Raw genomic sequence first — 26,510 nt, forward strand, 5'->3', positions numbered from 1 at the left:
CTAATAGCTTTCTTTTTGTGTTACTAAAGATAGAACCCAGGGGAATTCTGCCTCTGAGCTGTACCCCAGCCCTATTTTTTAATTTATTTGAAAAAGGGTTTCGCTCAGTTGTAGGGGGTCTCATTAAGTATAGCTGATGCATACTTGTAATCCCAGTACTTGGTAGGTTGAGAAAGGAGGATTCCAAGTTCACGGCCAGCCTCAGTTACTTAGTAAGGTCTTCCACAATGAAGTGACACCTGTCTCAAAAGAAATTTAAAAAATAGGGCTGAATGTGGGGCGTGGTGGCACACGCTTGTAAACCCCGCGCTTGGGAGGTGGAGATAGGGGGATGGCGCAGGTTTGAAACCAGCCACACTGGCTTAAGAGACCCTGTTTCCAAATAAAAATATAAAAAATATATGTCTGGGAGTGTAGCCCTGAGGTAGAAGGGTTTCCAGGAACCCCAGTACCACCAAAAAAAAAGAAAAAAAAATTAGGGCTGAGGGTATAGCTAAGAGGTAAAATGTCCCTTAGTTCAACCCCAGCCTCTTTTTCTTTTTTCTCTTTTCTACTTACTAAGTAAGTAACTTAGTAAGTAACTTAGTAAGGAGGGCATTCTACCTCCAAGCTACAACTCCAGCCCTATTTTTCACTGAGTCTCCATTTTAAAATATAAGAGCTATCAGCAGGGCATGGTGGCACACACTATAATCCCAGCATTTGGGAGACTGAGACAGGAGAATTGGAGTTTGCAGACAGCCCCAGCTACTTAGTGAGGCTCTTTGCAACTCGGTGAGACCCTGTTTCAAATAAAGAATAAAAAATAGGACTGGGGTATAGATAGCTTGGAAGTAGAATGCCCCTGGGTTCCATCCCCAGTACTGGGGGTTGGGGGGTGGGGATCTATCATAGCCAGGTATGGTGGCACACTCTTATAATCCCAGTACTTGAGAGGCTGAGACAGGACAGCCTTAGCAAGTAATGGGACTCTTAATCAACCTAGCAAAGCCTTATTTCAAAAATAAAAATGAATAGGGCTGAGGGTATATTGGAGGTAGAATGCCCCTGGGCCCAATTCCCAGTAAAACACACACACACGGTAACATGGACTATTTATATTATCTAATTAGGACAACAAAATACCTACACATATAGTACCATATATACCATATACCACATACCTTGTTCCTAAACTTTATAATCTACCGATAGATATAATCTAACTTATGTCTATCTAGAGATCTTCCCATATAAGCCTATATAGCTTTCCTTTGCCCAGATATACCAAATTTATTTTATATCCCAATAACGCCTCTCAGAATGTTGCATAAAAGAGAAATTTGCTTTATTCAAAAAGATCAAGAAAATATATCTTTAAAGGATATAAATTTTAAAAAAGGAAAGATAAGACAGGTATGGTGATGCAAGCCTGGAATCCTAGTACTTGGGAGGCTGAGACAGGAGGATCGCAGGTAGCCAGTCTCAGCAACAGACCCTGTTTCAAAATGAAAACTAAAAGAGGGCTGGGGTGTACCTTGGAAAGTAGAATGCTCCTGGGTTTAATTCCCAGAGCCACAAAAAATAAATAAAAAAGATTTAGCAACATCTCTAGCCTCTACCTACCATGTTAATAGCACACCTCCAGTTGTTATAAACAAAAAATGCCACCTGGGGGATGGAGCTGGGAAGATGGACAATTACTTCCATAGAACAGTAACTCCAGAAAAAAAAGAATCATCCAGATTTTTTAAAAATACTAACCTGCCAAAAATAAAACTATTAAGTTCCAAAAATGTTTCTTTGTTCGTAAAGGAGCTAAACCTCTGATGGTGAACCTTGAGTAAAATTGACTGTATCTTCTAATGTACTATTATGCTATAAAAATAGGGCTTGTATTTAAAGGTGAATCCTGACACAATACAAATTTTAGTAACTATCTTAACAAAAACAATGCTCACATGAAACACAGAATTACACAATAATTTTTAAAAAACCTTTTATTCAATCATGTTTTTTTCTTTTCTATGAAGAAAAACTAGTGGCCAGTAACAGGCAGAAACAGAAGCCGCCATTCCTTAACTTACATGATCATGACCCGGCACCACTCTGCTCTGCATGCTACTTTTCTACATTATGTTCCTTCCTTCTCATTCTTATTCAGAGAGAAAAATGTCAAAGAAGTTTGGAACAGATTCTATGGTTAAGCTCTATAATAAGGTTAAGCAACCAATGTATTTATTTAAAGTCATGGCTAGAAATTTTAGATCTTATGAACACAACCTGACCATAAAAACTTACTCTAAGTATTTTTAAACCAAAAATATTCACACCATCACATTTTTATATACATTAAATAAGAAAATATAACCTGGAAAGAAAGTAAATTCTAAAACAGTATTCTAGGGCCACACTGCTGTTTGTTTCATCCAAACATTTCTTGAATTTCTACAATTTATAGGGTACTGCATATGTTTATGTTAGAGGAATACAGCAGTAAACAAGACAGAGTCCTTGCCCTCATAGAGCTTACATTCTAAAAGAGAGAAGGCCATTAACAAATACATAATCTCAGATTGAGATATACTAAAGAGCAACTAAAAAACAGTATACAGATAAGACAGGTTTGGAAGAGAAGTGAGAATGATCAGGAAAATTCTACCCGAGAAAGTAACTTCTGAATAGTACTGAATGCTAAGGAGTGAGCGAGCAGTTTTTCACTATCTGTAATGCAATTCAGAAGGCCAAGCATCAAGATCATGGCCCTTGAAGAAGAACAAGAAGACTGGTGTGGCTAAAATGAGAAAGCAAACAGGTGAAGTCAAGTGAGGCACAAGACAGTAAACAATCTCACAGATCAAGAGAAAGGGTTTGGGTTTCATTTTTAACTTAAAGGCTAACTATTGGAGGAAAGTAAGTAAATAATTAGCAGAATTTAACTACTGTGGCTACTGTGTAAAAATGCAAGTCAAAGCAGGCAGGGGGGTACATGCCTGTTATTCCAGTACTTAGGAGTTGGAGATAGGAGGACCACAGGTTCAAGGTCAGGCTCAGCAACCTCTTGAGACCCTCTCCAACTTAGTGAGACCCTGTTTCAAAAATAAAATAGGGCTTAGGGTATAGCTCAAGGTAGGCAATCCCCAGTACCACAAATATATATATAGAGAGAAGTATAAAAACAAGGCTTGACAGTTTCAGGCAAGACCTAAGGCTGGCTTAGACTTTTTAATTACGTTTAAAACAGGTAAAGATCATTTCCAACCATAAAGATCTTTTATAGTTGTAATCCCAGTACTTGGGAGGCTGAGACAGGAGGAATGCAGGTTCAAGACCAGCCTCCACTACTTAGTGAGACCTCTGCAACTTACACCCTATTTCAAAATAAAGGATAAAAAATAGTGCTGGGGGTATACTTGGAGGTAGAATGGCCCTGAGTTCAATCCCCAGTACTACAAAAAACCAAAAACAAAAAAACAAATCTTTTACAACTTGTTTCCAAGACATTATTTGCTTTCAAGAGTTATAGACTTTCATAATCAGAAGAGTAACCTTTCTGAAGTCCTTCACTTTTTTGGGGGGTGGTGGTGGTGGTGGTACTGGGAATGAAACCCAAGGGCATTCTACTTCTGAGTTACACCCCCAGTCCTATTTTTTATTCTTTATTTTGAAACAGGGTCTGAGTTGCAAAGGGCCTCATGAAGTAGCTGAGGCTGGCCATGAACCTGGATCCTCTCATCTCAGCCTCCCAAATGCTGGAATCACAAGTGTGCACCACCACAGGCGTGGTGGCACACCCTTTTAATCCCAGAGCTTGGGAGGCTGAGATAAGAGGATCACACAGGTTCAAAGCTAGCCCCAGCTACTTAGTGAGGCTCTCAGCAACTTAGTGAGATCCTGTTTCCAAATAAAGTATAAAACAGGTCTGGGAGTATAGCTCAGAGGTAGAAAAGCCCCTGGGTTCTACCCCTAGTACCACACACACAAAAAAATAAACAAATAAAAAATAAAAATAAATTAAAAAAAAAAAAAGTGTGTGTCACTACTCCCAGCTGAAGTCCTTCAATTTTAAATCCAGATTTTTTTTTTCTTTTGGTGGGACTGTGGATTTAATTCAGAGGCATTCAACCTCCAAGCCACATTCCCAGCCCTATTTTATCATTTTTTATTTTGAAACAGGGTCTCACCAAATTGAGAAGAGTTTTGCTTAGATGCTGAGGCAGGCTGCAAACCTGTAATCCTCCTGTCTCAGTCTCCCAAATGCTGGGATTACAAACTGAGCACTACCACTCCCAGGTTATAATCCAGATTTTAACTAAAAATAAAATCATATTCAAATCCTTTTAGATTCAGACTGCTAGCTAGATAAAGAACATGTTTGCTAAAATGAAAATAAGAGAATTTTAAATGAGAATACATTTCTAACAGTAGGAAAAAATGAAGAAACTATAAATGAACCAAACAAAAATAAACCTCAGAGTTCAAGATCAAATGAAATACAGCAGTTCACAGACTAAATTATGTAGGAGAGGACTAAAGGCAAACTATATAAACAACAGGACAGTCAAACTGCTTTAAAAAAAATCTGGATTTAACATATCTAGTAAAAAAATGAGAAAACACCTGAAAGTGTGTGTGTGTGTGTGTGTGTGTGTGTGTGTGTGTGTGTGTGTGTGTTGGGGGGTGTTTACTAGGAAACCAAACCTAGGGGTATTCAACTACAGAGCTACATCCCAGTAGCTTTCCTTATTGTGGTTTATTTTGAGATAAATAACAGTTATTTTTTTAATGTATCAGTCTTACACTGATACATAATTTACACTAAAATATTGACTGAATGAGCAGGACTGCCAATCAACAAGCATGACCTACATACACAAAATTTCCAATTTATTATCTCACTATAAAGTATACATACACAAATAAGTATCAGAAATATAAGAAACACAGTAAAAATAAAGAACAAAAGTAATTCTACAGCAAGCCAGGTGTGGTGGTGCACACTTGTAATCCTAGCATTTGGGAGGCTGAGACAGGAAGATTGTAGTTCATGGATGGCCTCAGCTACTTAGTAAGGCCCTTTGCAACTCAGTGAGACCCTATATAGGACTGGGGTTGTAGCTTGGAGGTAGAATGCCCCTGGTTCCATCCCAAGTACCACAATAAATAAATAAATAAATAAATAAATAAATAAATAAATAAATAAATAGTAAAATTAATAAAGAATAAAAAATACGGCTGGGGTTGTAGTTCAGAAGTATAATGCCTCTGGGTTCCATCCCTAGCACCACAAAAAAAAAGTAATTCTATAGCAACAAAACACCCACAAAACATTAACCTAGAAGGAGATGGTGGTGTTATTTTCTTAAATAAAAGATGAGAGTCTAAAAAAAATTGTAATCACAATTTTTAAAATCATGAGAGGCTTTACATGGTGGCATACCAGTAATTATAGCTACTTGGAAGGATGAAGAATTGAGTTCAAAGGCAGCCAAGGCAACATAGCAAGACCCCATCTTAATATTTATTTATTCTTTGCAGTACTAGGGATGGAACCCAAAGGCATTCTCTGAGCTACCGCCCCCCAGCCCTATATTTTATTCTTTATTTTGAAACAGGATCGCACTGAGTTGCAAAGGGCCTCATTAAGTAGCTAAGGCTGGCCGCAAAACGCAATCCTCCTGTCTCAGCCTCCCAAATGCTGGGATTATAAGCATGTACCACCAGGCCTGGCTATAAAAGCACTGCATGTTGGACAGTGTCTAGCATGCTGACTGAAAAAAAAAAAAAAAAAATGCTATACCTACACATACTCTTGTAAAATTTCCCAATTCTAAAGCTAAAGAAAAGACCCTAAATGCCTCAAAGAGGTAACAGATCACATTCTTTAAAATTCCTTTTAAGGAGGCTGGCCATGGTGGTACACTTGTAATCCCAGTGCTTGGGAAGCTGAGACAGGAAGATTGCAGGTTCTGGGGCAAATTTAGCTACTTAGTGAGGCCCTCCACAACACAGTGAAACACTACTTCATTTAATAAAGAATATAAAATAGGGCTAGAGGTGTAGCTTGGAGGTTGAATGCCCCTGGGTTCAATCCCCAGTACTTAAAAAAAAAAAAGTGATGAAGAATGAATGAGACCAGTATTACACATTACACATTCTTCTTCTTTTTTTTTTTTTGTGGTACTGTGGTTCCTGGAAACCCTTCTACTTCCGGGCTACACTCCCAGACCTATTTTATACTTTTTTTTTTTTTCCAAACAGGGTCTCTTAAGCCAGCGCGGCTGGCTTCGAACTTGCGTGATCCTTCTGTCTCCACCTCCCAAGTGTGGAAATTACAAGCGTGCGCCACCACGCCCGGCCGGTATTATACATTCTTAAGCAATGCTTAAGAGTTCTAAGGGTAAACAATATCCAACTTAAGAATCTACTACATAGTCAAATTATCAATACAAGCAGAGGGCAAAAATGAAGTCATTTTCAGACATGCACAAATATCAAATATATCTCCACAGTCTCTCACTGAGTTAAAGATGTTTGCCAACAAAATAAGGCAAAATCAAAGAGAAGTTATAAGAAACAGTGCTATTGACTTAGAAGTCTATTAAAAGCAATTTAGCCAAATTATAACCAAACACTGTAAAAAGAGTTTTTTCAAATATCTATATGAGCCGAGCATGGTGGTATACACTTGTAATCCCAGCACTTGGGAGGCTGAGACAAGAGGATCACTCACAGGTTCAAAGCCAGCCTTAGCTAAAAAAGTGAGGCTCTTAACAGCTTAGTGAGACCCTGTTTCAAAATGAAATATAGAATAGGTCTTGGGGTATAGCCCAGAGGTAGAAAACCCCTGGGTTCCATTCTCAGTACCCCACACACATGCACAAAACACCATATGATAGTTATGTTAGAGTCAGGCATGGTGGTACACTCCTGTAATCACACTCAGGAGGCTGAGAAGGGAGGACTGCAGGTTTAAAGCCAGCCTCAGAAACTCAGTAAGGCTCTCAACAACTTAGAAAAACAGTACTCTAATTTAAAAAAAAGTCTGGGGGATGTAGCTCAGAGGTAGAGAGCCTTTGGGTTCAATCCCAAGCACTATAAAATTAAATGAATAAATAAATAGTTATATATGAGTAGAAATAACATATACACAAATCATGTAAATGTAACATTTTAGTCAACTAATAAGTCTAAGACATCATTTAACCTTTATTGCATATAAGCAATAGAAAAAATTCACTACAATGAAATGAGAGAAGGAAATATAATTTTTGCATAAATACTTGGCCTTGGACTAATAAATAGGTAGATAGTTCTGAGAAATATGGTAATACAGTGTGGTTGGTTTTCATCTTTTAGAAGCACACATACACATTGCTTATTGGCCTTTTGGCTAAGATCAAGTGTAGAAACATACACACACACAAACATATTTACATACATATATATGTAATTATACATTACTATGTCTTACAAGAAGCCACTTTTAACAAGTGGCTTCTTTGTTTTTGCCTTAATACACACACACACACACACACACACACACACACACACACACATATGTGTGTGTGTGTGTGTGTATATATATACACACATATATATACATAAAGGCAATAAATATCTATATGCAGAAGTTTAAATGGATATGTATTCAGAACAGAGAGTATAAAAAGACACCTGAAAAAAGTCTTCTTCTGCCCAAAGTATGCCATAATTAAAGTAAACAAAGAAAGCAAACTACAGCAAAAAAAAAAAAAAAAAAAGCAAAATATAGATGGAGGAAGTTATAAGCACATATAACTAATACGGATTTAAAACTCAGAATATGATGGGTGCGGTGGTGCACGCTTGTAATCCCAGCATTCAGGAGGCTGAGACAGAAGAACTGTGGTTCGAGGACAGCCTCAGCTACTTAGTGAAGCCCTTTGCAACTCAGTGAGACACAGTTTCAAAATAAAGAATAAAAAACAGGGCACGGGATGTAGCTCAGAGGTCGAATGCCCCTGGGTTCCATCCCCAGATCCGCAAAAAATAAAAGGGTGTCTTTTGAAGGGTTCCATGCCCAGTACAGGGGGCGGGGTGAAGGGTGGGGGAGACTCAGAATACGAGGCCAGGCATGGTGGTACATGCTTGTAATCCCAGTATTTAGGAGGCTAAGATAGAAGAATCACATAGGTTTGAAGCCAGCCTCAGCTACTTAGTGAGGCTCTCAGCAAGTTAGTGAGACCCTGTTCCCAAATTAAAATATAAAATAGATCTGGGCAGTATAGCCCAGAGGTAGAAGGCCCCTGGGTTGCAACCCCAATACCGCACACAAAAATAAATAAATAAATAAATAAATAAATAAATAAATAAATAAATAAATAAATCTCAGAATATGGAGAATAAATCGGGGGTGGGGGGAAGGGACTAAAAAAAAATAACCATGCAATTGAGAGAAAATAAAATCTAATGTTTAATAAACATTCTAAATGATGTTTAACCTCACTGGGAATCTGGAAAACTTGTATTAAGACAATTGCACACAGCCAAATTAAAAGTTTTGTAATATCAAGTATTGAGGAAAAGGAAGAACAGCTAGTCTCATGGTTCATTAAACTATACCAGTTGTTTGGAAAGCAAATTGCCGAGTCTTTTTTTCTTTCTTTTCTTTTCTTTTTTTTTTTTTTTGGTACAGGGTATGAAACCCAGGGGATTATAACTCTGAGTCCTATTTTTTATTTTTAGTCTTTTTATTTTTGAAACAGGGTCTCGCTGAGTTGCAAAGTGCCTCGCTAAGTAGCTGAGGCTGTCTGCGAACTGTAATCCTCCGGGTCTCCACCTCCCGAATGCTGAGATATAAGCATGCGCCACCACACCTGGTGCCAAACAACTTAATGTTGAAAATGGACATACCTCATGGTCCAGCAGTTCTAATTTTAGATGTATTTTCTTAGAGAAATTGTTATACAAGTACAGGAAAAAAAAGCGTGTACAAAAAGTTCACTGCTATATCCTGTTTTACTATGAAAAACAAAATAATCAACATATCCATCTTCTAGAGGGTAGATTATAAATAGTATAGTCATAATAAACAAAACAATTATATAGAATTAACTAGAGCTACACATATAAAGACATGTATAGAAGTTATACGCACCAAAATCAGGACAGAGGAAGAATGAAGAAAAAAGTAATACACAGGGATTCTAACTGAACACAAAATACTTATGTTGGCTAATGGATACTTAAGTGTTTCTCTATTATCTTCTCTATTTTTCTGTGTATAAGATTTTTTTTTTCTACCTCCGGGCTATACTCCCAGACCTATTCTATACTTTATTTGGAAACAGGGTCTCACTAAGTTGCTGAGAGCCTCACTAAGTAGCTGAGGCTGGCTTCGAACCTGTGCGTTCCTTCTGTCTCAGCCTCCCAAGCGCGGGGATTACAAGCGTGCACCACCACACCCGGCTGTGTATGAGATATTTTAAAGAGGTTCCCTGAGAACCTTTAAAGAAAGAGGTCTTTAACAGAGTAAATTATACAACTACCCAAAGGATTTATTATGTAAATCCTAATTTGAAACCAATCCTGTAGTACTATTAAGAACTTACATACTTCTACCCTTAACTTATAGTAGTGACTATTAAAAAAAATACATACTCTGTAACTGATGTTACACTTTCCTGTCCAAAAGGTCCAACTGGATCATCCTTGAATTTATCGCTTGGAAGTTGAGGTGGTAAAAATTCAACATCTTTTTTCTTTGGGACCTTGTAATACTTCCAGGCTATGTTTGCTTCATCTTCTTCCAAGTTTACAGCTGTACCAACATATACTGTAGGTTCTACAGCTTCCTGGAATTGAGGTGGGAAAGACTGGGACAAACTGTCTATCCTATCTTCCATTGGTTTAGTAGGAACCAGGGGATCCGGTGTTGGCATTTGATAAAAATGCTGGCTCTGAGGAGTTGAAGGTGTTTTAGTCACTCCTTCATCAACCACATCACATGGGTGAGGACTAAGTGGGGGTGGTTGAGGTGAATTTGCCATTTCGGTGCCATGCATCTGAGGAGTCTTTGCTACATCATTAGTTCGGATGTTTGAAAATCTCACTTGACTGTCTGAGGCAGAGATCACAAGTCTTTGGCTGGCTGAATCTGTGTCCATGCCAACATCATCACTAATAGATATACGATGGTGAAAAGGAGTCAGAGGGCGTTTCTGTGGCTTTTCACTCTTTTCTTGCTTCTCATTGGTCTTGTGCTTAGGAAGTACTTGTTGCTGACCTAAAGCTGGTGCCTGTCCTTGTCCAGCATTTCTTGGTTTGAGATTTTTGTGCCTGGAAAGTTAAAAGAAATGTTTCATATTTAGAGTATCACTATTATAGCCAAGTGTATAAAGTTAACACTATTAGACATTTCAGATATCATTTGTTTTTCAAATATGAAATTACAAAGACTATCATTTGAATTAACATAGAAAACATACTTTGTTCAGTGACATAAGAACATGCAGAGTGATTCATCGAAGCTAACTTGCTCATGTTCATTTAATAGCTTATGTGATCAGACAGTTAAGGATGATTAGCTAGTGATTTGCCTATAGAGCCTAAATATCTTAGTATCTAAATACAAAGGGAAGATTCTAGTTATTTTCAGATAAAAAGGTATAAAAAGTTTGAAATTCATGTTATTTTTCTTGATATTTCAGAATAACTTATGAAATAATGGCTTGGGTGAGCTTGGCAATCAGCTACAATTCTAAAACAAGTGACTAGAAAGTATATTCCACTCTACTGAAGTAGAGTTACATCAGTGTGAGGGCTACAGAGTAGCTCAGTGGTAGAGCACTGGCTTCGTATGTGCAATGCCCTAGGTTCCATCACCAGCTTGGACAAAAAATAAAACTTAGATCAGGCTGGACAGTGCTGGAGCCGGATGACTGACTGGCCTCACAACAACCCTATCTTCTCCCAAGACTTAGCACAACAGAATCAACTGACTAGAAAAAAACAATGCCTAAAATAACTTCTTCCTCATAATTTGAAGCAATTCTAAACTGAAAATTTAAATCCTATGTCTAAAAATCTAATAATTTTGCTGGATCTATCCTTTCAGTCCACTCTAAAATTTCCAAACTAACTGAAACTGATACATATATGTATGTTAAATTTTTTGTGTGCATATACAAATACACACACATCATATATACTTATTTTGGTAGTGTGGATTGAACCCAGAGGCAGTCTACTTCCAAGCAACAGCCTCAGCCCTTTTATTTTGAAACAGTATTGCTGAGGCTACCCTTAAACCCTTTTAATGCTTCTGTCTCAGCCTCCCAAGTACTGAAATTATAGGTGTGTGCCACCACACCCAACTAAAATATATTTTTTGCACTAAGAAGCTACTGCTTTAATTTATTTTTTTCAGTACTGAGGATGGAACCCAGTGGCATTCTACCTCCGAGATACAAACCCAGCCCTATTTTTTATTCTTTATTTTGAAACAGGGTCTCACTGAGTTGCAAAGGGCCTCACTAAGTAGCTGAGGCTGTCCACAAACCACAATCCTCTTCTCTCAGCCTCCCAAATGCTGGGATTATAAGTGTGCGTCACCACACCCGGCAAAGCTACTACTTTAAAAGTCAGAGGAAGACATAATGGCACATGCCTATAATCCGAGAACTAGAGAGGGAGACAGGAGGAGTGCAGGTTTGAGGCCAGCTTTAGCAACTTAGTTATAACCTTAAATTAAGGAGACCCTGTTTTAAAACAAAACATTTAAAGTAGGGAGATAAAGCTCAGAGGTAGAGCCTCTGGGTCAATCTCCAGTACCCCCCCACATATACACAAAGTAGTTAGATAAGGAGTTTATGTGTTTGCCCATTAATTTATACAATATTTATGTGTTAATAATTATACTATTTTTTAAAGTAGCAGCAGGCAGTTTTTCAAAGAACTTCCTGATAAACATGCTGAGACATATTTTCATACAGAGTTCGAAACAAGTTATTGTGCATAGGATGAGAAGCATCAAAGTTATCAAAAAAAGAGGATAAATCCACTATTATTCAAATACCAAAACCAAAGATGTGATAAGAAAATCATAAACCAATATCCCTTAAGAACAAAGATAAAAATCATCAACAGATGTAAATAATTATTGCAAAAGTACCAACCCAACTGGCCGAAATATAAAGGAATAATACGGCATGACAAAATGGGGCTTTATCCTAGGAATATAAGTTTTGGCATTAAAAATGGGGGAAAAATAAGCATTATTCATCACATTAACTTACGAGAGCCATATTATCTCAATAAATACATAAAAACATACAAGATTCAACACTACTCATATTAAAAGGCTCAGCAAGCAAGTACTGGAAGAGAACTTGCTCAATATGTTAAAAACAGCTACAAGTAATAACTAATTACCACACTCAACAGAAGACTGAAAAAACTCTAAGCAGGAATATTAATTAAACATTTCCATTTAACATTTTATTAAAGTTTTTCAATAATGCACCAAGGCAAGGAAAAAGAAAGATATTAAAGATTTCAAAGGGAGAAAAGCCAGGCATGATGGCACATGCTTCTAATTCCAGTACTTGGAAGGCTGAGACAGGAGGATTGTGGTTCGCAGCCAGCCTCAACTACTTAGTGAGACCCTGTATCAAAATAAAAAATAAAATAGAGTGGGAGGTATTATGTCCCTTGGTTCCATCCCCAATACTGCAAAAATGGGGGGGTGGGGGGGACCTGAACAACAGACACTGTGTCTTCTGATGTAACAAAATATAAAGCAACACAGCTTTATCTAGGTTGAAGCCAGGTACATTTTACCTCTGAGCTACGCCCCAGCCCTATTTTATTTTGAAACAAGATCTCACCAAGTAGCTGAGGCTGGCCTCAAATATGTGATCTTCCTTTCTCAGCTTCCCATGTACTGGGATTAAACATGTGCACTACTGGCCCTGGCTAGAAAACAACTTTTTAAAAATAAAAGTTCGCCAGACGTGGTGGTGCACGCTTATAATCCCTGCACTTGGAAGGTGGAGATGGGAGGATCGGGCAGGTTCGAAGCCAGCCTTGCTGGCTTAAGGGACCCTGTTTCCAAATACAAAAAAGTATAAAATAGGTCTGGGAGTGTAGCCTGGAGGTAGAAGGGTTTCCAGGAACCCCAGCACCACCAAAAATAAAATAAAATATAAAAATAAAAATAAAAATAAAAGTTCAAGCCAGGCGTGATGGCGCACGTTTGTAATCCCAGCATTTGGGAGGTTAAGACCAGAAGATCACGGTTTGCGGACAGCCTCAGCTACTTAGTGAGGCCCTCTGCAACTCAGTGAGACCTGGTTTCAAATTAAGAATAAAAAATAGGGCAGGGGGTATAGCTCAGAGGTTCTACCCCCAGACCTGCAAAAAATAAATAAATAAAAATAGAGCCAGGCGTGGTGGTGCATGCTTGTAATCCCCGCACTTCAGGCGGAGACAGGAGCATCGTGCAGGTTCGAAGCCAGCCGCACTGGTTTAAGAGACGCTGTTTCCAAATAAAAATAGTATAAAATAGGTCTGGGAGTGTAGCCCAGAGGTAGAAGGGTCTCCAGGAACCCCAGTACTACCAAAAGTAAATAAATAAATAAACAAACAAATAAATAAAAGTTCAGCCGGGTGTGATGGTGCATACTTGTAATCCCAGCATTGAGTAGGCAGCGATCAGAGGAATGCAGTTCGCGGACAGCCTCAGCTACTTAGCAAGGCCCTTCTCAACTCAGTGAGACCCTGTTTCAAAAAATAAAAAGACTAAAAAATAGGGCTGGGCATGTAACTCAGAGGTAGAATGCCCCTGGGTTCCATCCCCAGTACAAAAAAAAAAAAAAAAAAAAAAAAAAAATCAGCGTAAAGACCAAGAATTTAAATTGATGCTACCAAATGCATTTGAGTGCCTTTCCCTAAAACTGCTTTAGACAAAACACTCAAAATTACATCTTTTCAAAAAGAATAAAAGTCTTGATTAGGCTCCAAAAATTAAAAACTGCTTGATAAAAAAAAAATGTCAGTATTGGGAAAGAAATGCCTAATTTCATTCAAATATATTGGTCTTAGTCTAGAGATTGGCAAATTATTCTGAAAGCAACCAGACAGTAACTATCTTAGGCCCTGGGAATCAGGGAGTCAGTTTCCAAACCACACCCATGTGCAGTGTAACAATGATGGGATGCAGATATAACAGTACTCCCATGACATTATACTGCCCAGTGACAATGTAGCTATCAGTTTGGGGAAATATACTTTATGCTATTTGCACTATGAAATCCCCTAACTTCTCATCAATATATCACTGTTAAATGACCCATGCTTGTATTACACTCTGTCACTATGGGACAAACATACCATAGACAATACATAAATAAATGAATGTGACTATTTTTTAAAAAATCTTTACTTATAAAAACTTCAGTCAAACCTAAATTCCACTTAACTTTTATGTATCACAAAATACACCAGCCCATATTCTCACATAAGTTATATTTAAAAAGTTGCAGTTGTATTTATTTTAAACTGCTAAATAAAAGATAACATGTCCATATTTTTATTCTAATCTATCAACAATAAAGGTAAGCTTTTGACAATGTTATCAGACTTTAAAAGATTACCATTCTTTAACCAAAAAACACTCGATCTATACAGAAATATACCACAACTCTTGAGATTGCCATTATATTCAAACAAATAAAGCTAATGTAGGATAAACCTTGGCCCTAAACTGTAGGCACTCCATTCCTTTGGTTCCCTTCCAATGGAAAGAAGGCTGGCAATTTATCCAATGACAAACTCCTAGTTAGGTACACCAACACCATTATTGGTTTCTTGACTATAAAAGCCTGTGATCTACCTTTAATAAGGATAAAACAGCCAGGTGTGATGACACATGCTTGTAATCCCAGCATTTGGGAGTATGAGACAGGAGGATTGTGATTCGAGGGCAGCCTCAGCTACTTGGGCCCTTTGCAACTCAGACATTTCAAAATAAGGCTGGGGGTATAGCTCGGAGGTAGAATATCCTGAGTTCCATCCCTAGTACCACACAGACACACAAAGAATAAAATAATAAATCAAGGTTCTGATAACCAAATCTCATCAAAAAGCCCCAAAATATAAAATGAAAAAACTGCCTAAAGAAATCCAAGTTCACGCATTCTGTTACAAATCTTTCAACAACACAATTAGAAAGCTTGTAGTTTGCAAAGAAGGATCATCACAAAAAAGAAAAAACTACAGTTCTAAAAATACAACAGCTTTCAAGCCGGGCATGGTGCTGCTTGCCTGTAATCCCAGCACTTGGGAGGCTGAGACAGGAGGATTGCACAAGTTCGAAGCCAGGCTCAGCTACTGAGTGAGGCTCTCAGCAACTTAGTGAGACCCTGTTTCCAAATAAAGTATAAAAGAGATCTGGGAGTATAGCCCAGAGGTAGAAAAGCCCCTGGGTTCCAACCTCAGTACCACAAAAAATAAATAAATACAAACATACATACAAAAATAAATAAAGTAAATTTAAAAAAATACCACAGCTTTAGTTCCTTTCAATTTCAGCAATTCACCAACAGCCGCCCAAGGAGTGCTTTAAGAACTTGCTGTACAAAACACTTATCTCGTATTTTAAAAATAACTGGAAAGTCAGTTATGGTGGCACACACTTTTTACCCCCCCCTTTGATGGTACTCGGGGTGGAATCCAGAGGCTTTCTACCTCCAGGCTATACTCCCAGACCTATTTTATATTTTTATTTGGAAACAAGGTCTCACTAAGTTGCTGAGAGCCTCACTAAGTAGCTGAGGCTGGCCACGAACCGGGATCCTCCTGTCTCAGCCTCCAAAGCCTGGGGATTACAAGCATGCGCCACCACACCCGGCTATGGCACACACTTTTAATCCCAGCATTTGGGAGGATGAGATAGGAGGATCCCAGTTGTGGCCAGCCTCAGCTACTTAGTGAGGCCCCCTGCAACTTAGTGGGATCCTGTTTCAAAATAAAGAATAAAAAGTAGGGATGGGAATGTAGCTCAACAGGTATAATGCCTCCAGGTTCCATCCTCTGTTTTGTTTTTGTTTTACTTCAAAACAAACAAACAAAAAACCCCCAAACAAACCTGGAAATTTTTATATAGTATATCTTGTATCACCTCTTTTTTTGTGGTACTGAAAGTAGAGCCTAGGGGCCTTCTACCTTCAAGCTATATCCCCCAGCTCTATTTTATTTTGAAACAGGTTCTCACTAAGGTGCTGAGTCTGTAATCGACCTACAATCCTCACATTTCAGCCTTCCAAGTACTGGCTATATCATCACAACCAGCTGTATGATCTCTCTTATATGAATGCTTGGGAGAAATGCCTAAGACATAGTGCCCTCGAGAAATGGCTATCTCAAGAGGTATGTGTGTCTTTTATCTTACAAAAAATTCTCTTTTAGCCGGGCATGGTGATGCACTTTTGTAATCTCAGTACTTGGAAGGATGAGACAGTAGGATCGTAGGTCCAAAGCCAGCCTCAACTACTTAGAGAGGTGCTTTGCAACTTAGACCCTGTTTCAAAATAAAGAATAAAAAAATAGGGTTGGGAGCACAGTTCAGAGTTAGAATGCCCCTGGGTTCAATTCCCAGTACTGCAAAAAAATAAAAAATAAAAATTCACTTCTACTTGGCTGCTAGAAAAAGCTTTTATAGTCTATCTCTGGTTATTGTGTCTACTTCCATAGTCAACTTCACATTACTGATCGTGTGTGTGTGTGTGTGTGTGTGTGTGTGTGTGTGTGTGTGTGTGTGTGTGTGGTGGTACTGGGGGTGGAACCCAGGGGCTTTTCTACCTCCGGGCTATACTCCCAGCCCTATTTTATACTTTATTTGGAAACAGGGTCTCACTAAGTTGCTGAGAGCCTCACTAAGTAGCTGAGGCTGGCTTTGAACCTATGTGATCCTCCTGTCTCAGCCTCCCAAGCACTGGAATTACAAGCATGCACCACCACGCCCAGCTGATTTTTTCCCCTCACATTTCTTTAGGAAACAAATCTTAATATGTTGTGTTTACATAGGCCACTGAAACAAAATAAGGTGTAAGTATTTAGTAGCATAAAAAACAATCACATGCATACACATGCTAGCATTAATCAGCTGGAAAACAATTTACCTCAAACAACTGCAATTTGTTCTTTGTGTGACTTCGACAAAGTCCCAGCATGCTACTTTGTTAGCTGTTTCTTCTTCACATAGGCCACCTGATGAAGCAGAATACTTCCTCCTAAAATTTAAAATTATATAATTCTTCAAGACTCAATTTTCTGTTAAAACTTGAATTTAGCATTAACATTAATTTTTTTAAAAAAATCAGTTGACTGTTTTACCTAATTATACATAATTACAAACATGAAACTTTTAAAACTTGGAAATGAAAAACATACTTGTTCTGTGCTCTGTTCATATTGCACTCTTGCCAAACTCTATCCACCACATGACTTGCTAGTTTTCTGGGTATTTTCCCACCATGGTGGCTAGTACTATCAGAGTTGAAGCCATCAGACACTGAAGAAAATTTGACCCACTTCTGGGCAGACTGAGGATCAACTGTAAACAAACAAACAAAAAAGAACAGGCTGTAATAAAGTAGGTTTAAAATAACATTATTTGTGGGTTATATTAATTTCTGATAAAATTTACTCTAGCTATCTGATAAGCCTACTTATATTTTTAGTCCAAAAGCATTTACTGTAAATAAAGAAAGCAAAAACCTTAAACTGGGAGTATAAATTGGATAGTAGTATGTCAATGTTGATTTCCTGATTTGGAGGATCAAATATTATTGGGGCTGGGGTTATAGTTTATAGGTAGAGCGCTTGCATGAGGTAGTATGCATGCGGCCCTGGGTTCAGTCTGCAGCAAGACACTTAAATAAATAATGTACATATACAGAGATGATGATGAGCAAATGTTAAATGTGAGAATCTATCAGATAAGGGAGGCTACTCATATTATACTTTCAACTTTTCAGTTAGTTTACAACTACTTCAAAATAAACGAGTTAGTGTAATACCTGTTTGGACTTCCTCAGGAGATGTAGGTGGTGTAAGAGTAACCGAAGACATAGCAGGATCTCTTGTAGAAGCAGGCACTTGGTGGACACCCAAGCAAGAAGTTGAACAGTGAGAGGAACCCACAGAACTAGGAGTAGGAATGTCTGACTGAGGGACTAGAACAAAGCATGCTGGGTAGATCATTCGGACACCAGCTAAAAGGGAAAAAAATGGGACAGGAAAATCAGTTACTATTGAGGATGTAGTGAAATTAGTTTCATTCAAAAATACTATAAAGGAAAAGTAGATATATCATTTGCTTAATAAAAGCAATTTTAGCAACACATGTTCTTTTGACATAAAGTGTTTTTTTTTGTACTGGGGGTTGCTATACCTCCAGCCCTCTCTCTCTCTCTCTCTTTTTCAATTTTGAAAGGGGGCCTAAGTTGCTGAGGGTCTCTCTGAATTGCTGAGGCTGGCCTCAACCTGTGGTCCTCCAGACTTTGCTTCCTGAGTACTGAGATTACTGGGATTACAAGCGTGTACCACCTTGCCTGGCTTCATCTTTTTTTTTTTTTTCCAGAGAAGAAACTACAATAAGGTATTAGTGGTTACCTTTAGTGAAAGAGACTTAAAAAAGAAAACAGTTTACTCTTTTCATTGTTAGTTGTTCTATGAGTGTTTGGGGGTGGTTTTATTGTTTGTCTTGTTTTTTGTGGTATTGGGAATTGAACCCAGGAGTGTTCTATCTCAAAGCTACAGTTATTTATTTATTTATTTATTTATTTATTTATTTATTTATTTATCTATTTATTTTTCCTATACTGGGGATTGAACCCAGGAACATTCTATCTCTGAGCTACACCCCCAGCCTGTTTTATTCTTTATTTTGAAATAGGGTTTCACTAAGTTGCGGAGGGCCTCACAAGTTGCTGAGGCTGGCTGGGAACCACTATCCTAACTGCCTCAGCTTCCCAAGTACTGGGATCCTCCCAAGTGTGTGCCACTCCTGGCTCAGTCCATTATTTCTTATATGGAAACAGGATCTCATTAAGTTGCTAAGACTGGCTTTGAACCTGTGATCCTCCTGTCTCAGCTTCCCAAGTACTAGGATTACAGGCATGTGCCACGACACCCAACTTTTTGCTCTTTTTTTTTTTTTTTTTTTTTAACTAGGGAATGAACCCAGGGGCATTCTACTCCCAAGCTATACCCCCAGCCCTATTTTTTTATTCTTTACTTTGAAACAGAGTCTAAGTTTGCAGAGGTCTCACTAGCTGAAGCTGGCTGGCCACAAACCTCAGCCTCCCAAGTACTGCAATTATAAGCATTTACCAGCATGCATGGCTTATATTTGAGTTTTTTAAATATCCTTTTGTACATCTGGCTCACTATACTATGTATTACTTTTTAAAATTTTATTTTAAAAATTTAAAGGTAATCTGGGCACAAGAATTATGGACCATTTTCTGTTTCTTCTCTCTATATATCTATTTTAAATGTTTATTAGGTATGTGGTACTGGGGATTAAACTCAGGGGCATTCTACCTCTGAGCTGGACCGTTTTCTGTTTCTTCTCTATGTATAATTTATTTATTATTATTATTTTATTTATTTATTTGGTGTGTGGTACTGGGGGTTGAATTCAGGGGCATTCTGCCTCTGAACTACACCCCCAGTCCCATTTCTATGCTTTACTTTGAAAAAGGGTTTCAATAAGTTGCAGAGGGCCTCATGAGGTTGCTAGGGCTGGCCAAGAACCTGAAATACTCCTGTCTCAGCCTCCCAAGTACTGGGATTACAAGCATGCACCACCATGCCTGGCTTACGTGTTTATTTTAAAAGCCTTATAAATATTTGTATTCTGTTTCTGTCACAACTATTCTATTGTAATGACTTTATTGAAACTGCACACTGGTAATCCTTCTTAAAAAATGTGGTACAATCTTAATACAAAACATTAATACTAAATTACAGTATTATAGATTCTAATCCCAATTGTTTGTTCAATTGCACATTCCCCATGTCCCCTAAGGTAGAGTACACATATATATATATGTCCTCACCCCATCTGTCAAGCATGGCTGTCTGACTTATTCTGAAATGTGATATATGGCATGTGGGAAATGATATATGCCACATCCTAAGAGAAGCTTAAACAGTCCTTGCACAGCAGGGTCAGTATAGCCTCTTCTACTTCTATCTTTTGCTATGAGATTAGTATGGACCAATTAAGAGACATCCTGTTAACGAGGTCTTTGAATGAAAAGTCACACAAAACAGAGCCAATCTGAAAAGAGCTGACCCAAGCAGAGCACGCCAAAGCCACAAGTGGAACATATTGTTACTGAAGTGAGTTTTACTAACACAGTTTGTCAACTTTTCAGTATTCAAATATTAGTTCACTCATAACTATTCTTGTCCCACCTCTACTCATGCTTCCCTCTAAAGAGAATATATTTCCCTATCCCAAAGACTTTGACTTGGTCAGGAAACTATGCAATATGAGTAAATGTAAAATATACTGTATCCCAGGAAAGCTTTAAAAACACTTAGGTGGTTAGGCGTGATCCCTATTATTCCCTTGTTCTCACAAAAACAGCATGTCTCAGATACTGGGTACTCCTTTAACCTAGATTGCAGAATTAGAAAATATATAGAGCCAAACCATGGTCAAGCTTTAAGCCTTATGCAATATGAGCAGGAAATAAATATTTGGTATTAAAAGCCAGTGAGGCATTAGAGTTCTTTGTCATTCAGCAAAATCTACTACAGACAGCCACAGTTGCCCTTTAGGATTAATACTCAGAATTCATACCAACAAGAACTTCTACGGCAGCTAAAGAATCATCTTCCCAATCCATATCTTCCTGTTTTTCTTCAGACATCTCCTTCAAGCAACATGAGATAGGATAGAATTGTTTCCATTCACCAATCAATTTTTTTGTAGCTGAATCAGACATCTTGAATGCCTGTCCTGTGAGAGTGCCATTTAGTCCAAATGGGCTTAAGATAACTAGAAACCCAGAGCAGACATCAAATAAATAAGTAAAGACTTACACCAAATAAGATCACACTGAACACTGTGGCAAGTAAGTATGCAATTCTAAAACAGAAAAGGAAATCCATAATGATCATTCCATAGAAAAGCAAGTTATTATGCTTCATAATTTGAAGATAAAGTATAACACCAAAATTATTAAAACGGTTAAAATTTGTCTGCCCTCAAATTAGAAATATGTAGAATTCTAACATGAACTAAGGGTATCTGTATATCCTTCAATTTCTCTTGATTCCTCCAAAGAAAAATAACTTGAGGAAAAACAATGTAAACATATACATCAAAGTATTTATGATGTATTGACACATACATTCAAAGCAAACACTAGGCTTAAAATTAAAATAATAAAAAACTTCCCCTTTTTTGCGGTACCAGGGGTAGCACCCAGGGGCATTCTACCTCTGAGCTATACTCCCAGACCTTTTTTTCCCCCCCTTTATTTTGAAACAGGTCTCACTGAGTTATAAAGGGCCTAAGTAGCTGAGGCTGTCCATTAACCACAATCCTCCTGTCTCAGCCTCCCAAATGCTGGGATTACAAGTATGCACCATCATGCCTGGCACCCATCCCTAATTTTTATTCTCTATTTTGCAGAGGCCTCACTAAGTAGCTAAGGCTGGCCACAAAACTGCGAATCATCCTGTCTCAGGCTCCCAAGTGCTGGGATTACAAGCATGAGCCATCATGCCTGGCTTTTTATTTTTGAAACAGGGTCTCACTAAGTTGATAAGAGTCTCACTACTTGCTGAGGCCATCCTTTAACCTGTGATCCTCCTGTCTCAACTTCTCATGTACTGGGATTATAAACATGTGCCACCATGCCTAGCTCGAGACAATCTTATAAAACACTTCTGCTAGAGCTGAATCATATTTGTGGTATAAATTAGATCAAATAGCAGGGGGCAGTAACACCTGCTTGTAATCCCACTAGGGAGGCTGAGACAGGAGGATTGAAGGTTCTCAGCCAGTCTCAGCTACTAAGTGAGGCCTTCAGCAACTTAGTGAGAGCCTGTTTCAAAAAAAATAATAAAAAAATTAAATAAATAAATAAATAAAAAATAAGCCGGGCGTGGTGGCGCATGCATGCAATCCCTGCGCTTGGGAGGCGGAGACAGGAGGATCGCGCTGGTTCGGAGCCAGCCTCTCTGGCTTAAGAGACCCTGTTTCCACATAAAAAAGTTAAAAAAATAGGTCTGGGAGTGTAGCCTATGGGAGTGTATCCCGGAGGTAGAAGGGCTTTCAGGAACCCCAGTACCACCAAAAAATAAAAATAAAAATAAAAATAAAAATAAAAATAAAATAAATAAAATAAAAAATAAAAAGTAAGCTCGGGGGTGTAGCTCAGAGGTAGAATGCCCCCTGGGTTCCACCCCCAGGAAAAAAATTATATCAATACTCCTATGTACCTATATTAAACATGGTTTATGCCTGGGAAATATTAATACATATATCAGAAATATTCTATTTAATAGAATATTTTAAAATTGTGTATAAGTACTTAAAAATAATCATTGTGTGAAAAAAAATTTTTGTTTACTTACTCCTATAATGGGGTAGAAGATAGGAAACACATTATATTATTGCTAGGATAAAGATCAGGAGGGAATTCCACCAAAGCCAAAATGTAAAATTATCGATTTCAATAAGGATCTTCTTGAAGTAACAGTAAAAGATCATATGCCTAAGCCAATAAAATCCTCTACCTTGAAATGGGGTGTTAGACTGTTGTGCAAGGGTGATATGCTCTTCACTGAGAAGGTATACAGGCTGATGTTGGTTAATTTCCACACTGGTACAAACATTGCTGTCTCCATGCAAGAAAAAGGTGAAGGAGCAGGACAAGTGTTCACTAATAAAAAAGAAAGAGTTGTATTTAGTGATAAATAAAAAAGTTACACCACAAAAGTGCATATTCTCTTTACCCAGAAATTCTTCATTTTCTGAAGAAAAAGACCATGAATAGGAGCAAAGATTTAGTGTAAGAAATGTTCTTCAAAGCACTATTATAATTTCTAAAAATCTAAAAATAGATTAACCAGTTAAACAAGATAAATATATCCACATAAACAATTATTATATAGCTACATAAGTTAAGTTGGGGAAGGGAGTTCAATGGAAAGTAGTAGGGTTCCAAAACAGTATGGTCTTTTTTTTTTTTAAACCAGGGATTGAACCCAGGGGCATTCTACCTCTGAGCTACACCCCCAGCCCTGTTTTTTATCTTCTTTCTTTTCTTTTGTGGTACTGGGGGTGGAACCCAGGGGCTTTTTCTACCTCCAGGCTACACTCCCAGCCCTATGTTTTTAGTCTTTTTATTTTTGAAACAGGGTCTCACTGAGCTGCAAAGGGCCTAAGTAGCTGTCCACAAACCTAAGTAGCTGTCCACAAACCAGATAATTTTATTGGTTGATAGGAGATTATATTGATTGGATATAGCCCAATTCAGAAATAATAAATAATAATAAATAATAAACCAGGGTGGTGCTGAACTCATGGGCTCAAGCAATCCTCATGCCTCAAGCCTCCTACATGCTGGAATTACAGGCATAAACCATCACACCCTCCCTTTTGTTCATTTTCTTACAGGAAGAAGAAAGGGAACAAATGCAAAAATCATAACCATTAATTATCTTGCCAATCTAAATTTTAACTAAGGAGAACTTTCTTCCTATTAAAAAAAAAACTTTTGAGCCAGGTTGTGGTGGTGCATGCTTCTAATCCCAGTGCTTGGGAGGCTGAGAAAGAAGGATTGCACAGGTTCGAAGCCAGCCTCAGCTACTGAGTGAGGCTCTCAGCAACTTAGTGAGACCCTGTTTCCAAATAAAGTATAAAATAGGTCTGGGAGTATAGCCCGGAGGTAGAAAAGCCCCTGGGTTCCAGTAGCACAAAAATTAACAAACAAACAATAATCAACTCAAAACCAATTACGTATATGCCCTCATGAATTTTTTCTGGACAAAACACAACATAATGAATTGAACTTAAGTTGTAGTAAAGTAATGCTAGAGCTAACAAGTGGAAAAATAAAAGAGGTAAAAACGGGAAGCCGAGGAAGGAAGATTCAAAGATTGTGGCCAGTCTCAGCAACTTAGTAGGATCTGTCTCAATAGCTAAGTGGGTTCTATCTCCAGATCCCCCACACACATACACAGCTGAAAAATAAATACAGAACTAAGAATGTATGTGAATGTGTGTGTGTGTATATATATGTGTGTGTATATATATATATGTATGTATATATATGTGTGTGTATATATATGTATGTATATATATGTATATATATATATGAGTTAATACATAATGTCCAATGTTGATAAAACAAATTAAAATTGAAGTATACTATTTAAATTTTAAGAGTACCTGACAGACACTGGTTTGAAGGTATGAATTAGCTCAAATGACTGTTTATAGTCAGAGATTAAACTGGTTCGCCTCATTCCTCCTTCTCACTACTGCACTTGACTGATCCAAATCTTTTTAATTTATTTTAAAAGTAGCTAAAAAAGACCATTGGTATAGCTTATTAAAAGTTATAGCTGGTCAGGCATGGTGGCGCAAGCTTGTAATCCCCGTGCTTGGGAGGCAGAGACAGGAGGATCACACAGGTTCGAAGCCAGCCTCGCTGGCTTAAGAGACCCTGTTTCCAAATAAAATATAAATAGGTCTAGGAGTGTAGCCTGGAGGTAGAAGGGTTCCATCCCCAATACCACCAAAAAAAAAAAAAAAAAGTTATAGCTAGGCATGGTTGCATACGTTTGTAATCCCAGCATTTGGGAGACTGAGACCAATGGAGGATCACGGTTTGTGGACAGCCTCAGCTACTTAGTGAGGCTCTTTACAACTCAGTGAGACCCTGTTTCCAAATAAAGAATAAAAAATAGGGCTGGGGGGTGTAGCTCAGAGGTAGAATGCCCCCTGGATTCCATCACTAGTACCAAAAAGAAAATAAAAAAGCTGACCCAAAAAAAGAAAAATTTATATAATAAAATTTTTTGTCAGGTGTTGTGATGCAAGCTTGTAATTCTAGTACTTGAAGGCGAAGACAGGAGGATCTCAGGTTTGAAGCCAGCCTCAGCAGCTTAGTGAGATTCTGTTTCCCAATAAAATATAAAACAGATCTGGGGGTGTAGCCCAGAGGTAGAAGGCCCCTGGGTTCCATCCCCAGTTCCACCCAAAAAATAATGTTTTTTACAGGGTCTGGTGCGTCGCGCAAGGAGGATCTCAGGTTCAAGGCCAGCCTCTGCTACTTAGTGAGGCACTCTACAACATAGTGAGGCCCCATTTCAAAATAAAGAATAAAAAATAGGGCCAGTTCTGCTTAAGCAATAGTCTCTTACTCTCTTCTCCCCTTCAGACAAGAATTCTTCACTATCACTCACATCTAAAAGGGTATAACTCAACAATAAGAACCAAGAAACTATAATAAGAAACTGATGTGTCCGCACATGCCTGTAATCCCAGTACTTGGGTGTCTGAGGCAGGATGTTTGCAGGTTCGAAGTCAAGTTAAGCAACTTATAGTGAAGCTCTCTGTTCCAAATTAGAAATAAAATCAGGTTGGGGATATAACTTGGAGGTAGAATGCCTCTGGTGTTAATCGAAGAAAAAAAGAAAAGAAAAGGGGGCGGGGATAACTATAAGAAAATTTCAGTGGGAAAAAAAAAATGTTTAAGAACTCTTTCTTAAGCCAGGAGTGATGGCACACGCTTGTAATCCCAGCATTCAGGAGGCTGAGATCAGAGGATCACAGTTTGTTCGCAGACAGCCTTGGCTTCTTAGTGAGGCCTTCTGTAACTTAGTGAGAACTGTTTCAAAGTAAAGAATAAAAATAAGGCAGAGGATCAGCTAGGCATGGTGGCACACCTTGTAATCCCAGCATTTGGGAGGCTGAGACCGGGAACCAAGGTTAGCAGACAGTCTCGGCTACTTAGTGAAGCCCTTTGCAACTCAGTGAGACCCTATTTCAAAATAAAGAATAAAAAATAGGGCTGAGGGTGTAGCTCGAAGGTAGAATGCCTCTGGGTTCCATACCCAGTACCACAAAAAAAAAAAAAAAAAAAAAGGAAAGCATGAAAATGTTAAAATCTGACCATGTAAATCTAGTAATTCAAGCATCATAGACAAATATCATAGGCAATAAGTGTAATTATATCATCACTCAAGACTTCAGAAATGTGATATCAAATAATATTGACAACAGATATCAGGAACAAACTAATAAAAGACATTATCTTCCCATACTGGGATTACAAGCATATGCCAACACACTGGTTTCTTATCATAGTTTCTGGCTTCCGGTTCTTATTGTTGATTTATACAAATCAGCCTTTTTAAACTATTTGTCTTCCTGAGAACAAGTAAAACAATGTATCATGCCTGAAGTAACTACTCAGCAGACAGTGGGTACTTGACATAGATATGAGGTTCTA

At 38.1% G+C, this 26,510-nt stretch overlaps 1 protein-coding gene across 1 annotated transcript in view; it reads right to left on the reverse strand.

Annotated features, from left to right (window-relative positions):
• MED13 (mediator complex subunit 13) overlaps positions 1–26,510 on the reverse strand; it is a gene marked incomplete at both ends in the record, with an annotated part of 106,062 nt that overhangs the window by 55,645 nt on the left and 23,907 nt on the right. Inside the window, 6 exons of the mRNA XM_080713403.1 lie at positions 9,622–10,299; positions 17,142–17,252; positions 17,413–17,575; positions 18,042–18,236; positions 20,840–21,037; positions 22,786–22,931. Of these exons, the coding sequence (XP_080569529.1) occupies positions 9,622–10,299; positions 17,142–17,252; positions 17,413–17,575; positions 18,042–18,236; positions 20,840–21,037; positions 22,786–22,931 (1,491 nt within the window). The remainder of the gene's footprint in view (positions 1–9,621; positions 10,300–17,141; positions 17,253–17,412; positions 17,576–18,041; positions 18,237–20,839; positions 21,038–22,785; positions 22,932–26,510) is intronic.

Source organism: Muscardinus avellanarius, assembly GCF_963383645.1.
Source record: "Muscardinus avellanarius genome assembly, chromosome: 16".
Taxonomy (NCBI): Eukaryota; Metazoa; Chordata; class Mammalia; order Rodentia; family Gliridae; genus Muscardinus; species Muscardinus avellanarius.